Here is a 6,016-nt window from a genome sequence, read left to right as displayed (position 1 = left end):
ATTCGAAATAACTTCAAGAACTTGATAATATGTAAAAAGTTTAATGATGATTAATTAATGAAACTAAATTAATTGAAACCAACCAGAAAAATCAACTACTTTTGGTGGGAACTTCTTTTATTATATTTTTATTTCGGAATTTTGTTTAAAATTGTCTTTTCTTGGTAGACAATTATTCTTCTAGGTTGAAAATAAAGAAAATTTTGTTTTCAAAATAAAATTTTTTGTGAAACATTGTTTTTTTTTAGTTGAAAATTCATTTATTTAGTTAAAAATTTAAGTATTTTGTCAAAAATTTACTTTCTTAGATGATTGTTTTTTATTTAACTAAAAATGTAACTCCATATGCCATTGCTGTTAAAAAACGATTTTTTAGTTAACGATTCATTTTTAAGGTTAGAAAATGTTATTCTTGCTTGAAAATTGAACTATTTTGTTTTCAATTCGTTATCGAAAATGTAAATATTTTAAAGAAAATTCGTTGTTTTTTTTTTGTTCTAGAATAATTTTTTATCTAACAATTTAACTATCACAGTTTTGGTTAAAAATTGATCCTTTTCAATGAAAATTGATCTTTTCTAAATTTCTAGTTAATTTGGTAGAAATTTAAAGTATTCAGTTACTTTTTGGTTGAAAAATCACATTTTTAGGTTGAAAATTCCAGCGCTTTGTGAATAAGTTGTCCTTTCAGCTTTAACATTTAACAATGTTAAAAATCGATCTTTTTGTTTAGTATTTGACTATTTCTTTAAAAATTAATCTTTTTTAGTCGGGAATTGAAAAGCTTGATTGAAAGTTGAACGAGTTTGTTGAAATTTCATATTTTGTTAAGTATCACCTTCTTGGTTGACAATTTAATTATTTTATTTTTAGAAAATTAATCTTCCGGGTTAAAAAATCATATTTTGGGTTAAACTCTTTTGTTAAAAACTCATTTTTTTAAGGTTCATAATTAGAGTGGAAAAATGAACGCTTTTTTTGAAACTGTAATTATTTTATTTAAAAAATTATTTTTAGTTAAGAGTTAGTTTTTTAAACAAAAAATATAATTATTCTATTTTCTTTTAAAAAAGTGATCCTAGTCAGTTGAAAACTAACATTTTTTTTCAAACCGTACTAGTTTTAGGAAAATTTAACGTTAAGGTAGAAAATTAACTTTTTAGTTAAAAAATCGTATTTTTTATTGAAATTTCAAGCGCTTTGTGGATAAGTTGTCCTGTTGGCTTTATAATTCAACAATTTTGTTGCAAATTTATGTATTTTGTTGAAAAGTCGTATTATTTAGTTGAAAATGAATTTTTTTAGTTGAAAAATCATCCATTCTGATCAAAAATACAACAAACAAAAATGAACCAAATTGCGATAATTAACTTTTTGTTAAAATTAAACTGTTTTTATGAAAATTCAACAATTTTGTTGAAAACTAATGTATTAAAAAAAAAAAAACCTATTGATTGGTAAAACATCAATGTTCTTGACAGGAAATTCATCTATTTATTTAAAAATTTAACTATTTGGTTAAAAATTCATTTTTTCCAGTAGAAAAGTCATTTTTTTGGCTTAAAATGCAATTATTTATTTGTAAATTAATTTTTTCAGAATACAATTTTTAACTAATAATGTAATTATTTCATTTTTGTTTGAATAATTTAGATTTTTTGTAAAAATTGATCTTTTCTAGTAGAAAATTTTTGTATCTTCTTAAAAATTCATCTCTTTTGATAAAAACTAATTCTTCTTGGTAGAAAATTTATTCTTTTTTATAAAAAATCCCACTTAAAAAATAACACTATTCAGTTGAAAATTAAACTTTTTTATGAAAATTTTACTTTTTAATGGGTAATCAACTTTTTTGTTAAAAACATATTTTAGAGTTAAAAATTAAACCCTTTTATAAATAATTCTTCCTCTTGGCTTTAAATTTAACAATTAAAAAATGGAAGGTTGAAAATTCATTTTTTTATATAGAAATTTAATTATCTTGCTGGAAAATTCATATTTTTTTGATTGAAAATTCACCTCCTTGGTTGAAAATGTAACTATTTTGTTGAAAATTCGTTTTTTTGGTTGATCATTTTTTTTAACGAAAAATTTAAGTATTCCAATCCTGGTTGAAAACTGATATTTTTTTATTAAAAAACTAATCTTTTCTATCGTTAATAATTCATACATTTTAATAAAAATTAGAATTTTTTGTTCGAAAATTCATCCTCTATGATGTTAAATGCAATTGTTTAGGTATAAATTAATCAGATTTGGTGGAGGATTTAACAATTTGCCAGAAAATTGAAGTATGTGGTTAAATGTAATTTTTGTTAAAAATTTATGTTTTTGTTTTATATTTAACAATTTTGTTAAAAATTAAACTATTTTTTAGGCAAATTTATCTTTTTCTGACATACATATTTTCCGGTTAAAAATTCAACCGTTTTATAGATAAGTATTCCTTTTTGTCGAATCTTGGAAAGGAATGTGCGGTGTTCACTCATGCGTGACAAAATAGAAACAGGAGACACTAAATCCAGTTCTGACTGTATTTGGTGATACATTTTTTTTAGGTACAAAATTAATTTTCTTATATATATTTTGTTTTGACTGCTTATTCAGATATTGCAAAAGAATAAAATAGTAAAATAAAAAAAATAATAAAAAATAAAATAGTAAAATAGTTTTCATCTGAAAAATATTCAAAAATACTAATTGGAGGAAATATTTGTGTGATTTTAGGGCCATTTGGTGTGAGCATGAGTCTGAAAAATGGAGGACTCTTTCCATCAACCTTCAATGTAGCAGAGAAAGCAGATGTTTACGTGAATGCAACCTGCGGTGAAGACGGACCTGAGACTTTTTGCAAACCATCGGAATATCTCCGGTGTGCTGTTTGCGATTCCCGGAGTCCTGTTCCTGAAAAAAGACACAATATTAGCTATATTCTCGACAAAAATTCTGGAAAATGGTGGCAAAGTCCGACCCTTCTTAAAGGAGATCGTTTCGAATACATTACAATTACTCTCGATCTAAAACAAGTAAGTTATAAACAATCACGAATAATTAATAACACATTTAATCACTTATTAACGTAATCTTATTGATAAAATTAAAATAAAAGATAAAATTAATATGGGCCTGAGTGCAGAGCTTACCATAGTTACTTCGTGAAGCTCTTCACCTGGGGTGATTGCTAGAGAGATTGATCAGCAACCTGGGCCGGAGCAGTGTTGCGGAACAAACGCCTTGTCCTCTTTCTCACTCTTCTCATATAATAATAAATGATCTCAAAGGAGGGGCTCGAGAGATATTGTTACGATTTGTTTTGGAAATTTAAAAAAAAGGGAATTTTATGGGCCAGGAAAATGGCATGGATTTGGAAAAATATCTTGGAAAATTCAGGGAGTTTCCATAACTTTAAACAACTGTCAAACAGTATAAATTTATAATTTTTCAATTTGAAATTGTTTTATACTGTTTATAAAAGATTGTAGATTAAAAACGTCACAAGTTTAGGATTCTTGTTTTTGAAAATAAATCGGCAGGGAAACTGAAAAATTGGTCCGGGAAAAATTACGAAATGTTAAAAATGAAGTTTAAAATTAAAATTTGTTTGAAAGTTCAACAGTCTTGTTTAAAGATCCTTCTTTTTGGTTGTTAATTTAACTTCTTTGCTAAAAAATCTTCTTTTTGGTTGAAAACTCAACTAATTTTGCAGATAATTTGCTTTTAGGTTAAAATTTAATTTCTGGTGTTGAAAAGTCATCAGAAACCTTATCTCGTTGGAAATTCAACTGTTTTTTTTAAATCTATCATTAATTTAATCACTCACCTATTTTAGTAAAAATGGCATCTTTCTTGGATAAAAACGTAACTATTTGGTTGAAAATTCAACAATTCTCTTAAAACGTCATCTTTTTGGTTAAAAATCGAACTGTTTTGTTGAATTTTCAACTATTTTGTAAAAAATTGACTTCTTGTATAAAATTCATATTTTAGTGTTGAAAAGTCAACTGAAATCTTTTTTGTTCGAAAATTCACTTTTTTTGAAAACTTGTCTTCTTGATTTAAAAATTAATATATTTACATTAAATTGAATTTTTCTTGAATAAAAATGTAACTCTAGTTAAAAATTCATCAATTTGCTTGAAAATTTATCCTTTTTGGTTTAAAATTCAACTGTTTTATTAAAAATTCAACTATTTTGTAAAAATTTTCCTTTTTGATTAAAATTTATATTTTGGTGTTGAAAAGTTAACTGAAATCTTTTTTGAATGAAACCGCAACTAATTTTTTGAAAATTTGTCTTCTTGATACAAAAATATATCCGTTGTAGTAGTAATAACGTTGAAGTTTCAAACAAACAAAAAAATTGAATTTTGCGCCAAGAAGATATATTACACCAGAAAAAGACGAATTTTCAATAAAATATTTCAATTTTCAACCAAATAGTTGAATTTGCAACGAAATAAGATCAATTTTCAACAAAAATGGAATACTTCAACTTTCAGTTTAAAAAATTAATTTAAAAAAACAAAGAGTTTTTTAAAAAATGGTTAGAGTCCAAACAAAGCAGATGAATTTTCATCGAGGGGCCATTCACTCTTGAATCAAAGGTTTTTAGCGTTTCAAATCGCGGAAATTTACCACCGGCGCAGTACCGAGCCAGTTCCGCCGGTCGGAGTTCGGAACTGGCGCGGTACTGTTAGAATACTGGCAGGACTACTGGCTTTGTATCGGTAAAACCCCTAATGATAACAATGTTTTGCACAGACTGTTACTGGAACAGTACTGGCTGAAACAATACTGCACTGAAGTTCATTACTGGCTCATTACTGCAGATAAGTACTGGACAGGTACCCAGCAAACAAGTTCTGTGACGGCTTCAGATCAAAAAAGGAACTGTGTTCTATAACAGTTGTTACAAGCTGGTGACAGAACTGTTCTAGAACAAAAAGGTAACAGCGTTCTAGAACACTGTCACAAAATTGTGAACGAACTGTTCTAGAACAAAAAGGTCACAGTGTTCTAGAACACTGTCACAAAATTGTGAACGAACTATTCTAGAACAAAAAGGTCACAGTGTTCTAGAACACTGTCACAACACAGCACTGTTCTGTAACAGTTGCTGTGAAATTGTTCTAGAACAAACTGATCACAGACGCTTTATAATATTTGTTTCAAGTTTATTTTAGAACTGTACCCTAAAAGTGTAATATCGAAGTTCTAGAACCTTGTTACAAGTGTGTTCTAGAACAAATTAGGAACAAAGATTAGTTCGCTAATACTACAGTCAAACTGACCCTGGCGAATATCCCTAATGTGGATATCTCGGATGTATAATTTTTGTTAGTCGGGACTGCATACGCGCTATCCCGGTTCAAAAGGTTCAAAATATATCCATGGGGATATCAAAATTTCCGCCTCGCAGAATATTCCGACGGGTTATCCCTGGAATAACCTGGGACACAAATGGGGTCAAATCGAATGTCCTGGGATATCCTATTGAATTGTTATAGACATATAACATATAGCTACATTTTTACAATGCAGCGTACCGAAGTTCTAGAATTGTTACAGATGGGTTGTGACAGCGTTCTAGATCTGTTAAAGATTTGTTATACAACATTTGTAATTAAGTTCTAGAATTGTTCTAGAATTGTTACAGATGGGTTGTCACAGCGTTCTAGATCTGTTAAAGATTTGTTATACAACATTTGTAATTAAGTTCTAGAATTGTTACAGATGGGTTGTCACAGCGTTCTAGATCTGTTAAAGATTTGTTATACAACATTTGTAATTAAGTTCTAGAATTGTTCTAGAATTGTTACAGATGGGTTGTAACAGCGTTCTAGACCTGTTAAAGATTTGTTATACAACATTTGTAATTAAGTTCTAGAATTGTTCTAGAATTGTTACAGATGGATTGTCACAGCGTTCTAGATCTGTTAAAGATTTGTTATGCAAAATTTGTAATTAAGTTCTAGAAATGTTCTAGAATTGTTACAGATGGGTTGTCACAGCGTTC

The 6,016-nt window shown here is 27.7% G+C and overlaps 1 protein-coding gene and 1 pseudogene across 1 annotated transcript in view; both read left to right on the top strand.

Annotated features, from left to right (window-relative positions):
* The window catches only part of LOC117169719 (laminin subunit alpha-2), a 359,746-nt gene that overhangs the window by 80,189 nt on the left and 273,541 nt on the right, over nucleotides 1-6,016 (top strand). The window contains exon 2 of the mRNA XM_033356225.1: nucleotides 2,728-3,026. Coding sequence (XP_033212116.1) covers nucleotides 2,728-3,026 — 299 coding nt within the window. The remainder of the gene's footprint in view (nucleotides 1-2,727; nucleotides 3,027-6,016) is intronic.
* On the top strand, nucleotides 5,219-5,367 carry LOC117181733 (annotated as a pseudogene).

This window comes from Belonocnema kinseyi, chromosome 1 (genome assembly GCF_010883055.1).
Source record: "Belonocnema kinseyi isolate 2016_QV_RU_SX_M_011 chromosome 1, B_treatae_v1, whole genome shotgun sequence".
Classification (NCBI taxonomy): domain Eukaryota; kingdom Metazoa; phylum Arthropoda; class Insecta; order Hymenoptera; family Cynipidae; genus Belonocnema; species Belonocnema kinseyi.
The sequence above is the reverse complement of the archived record's forward strand: the minus strand, read 5'-3'. Positions and strand labels throughout refer to the sequence as shown.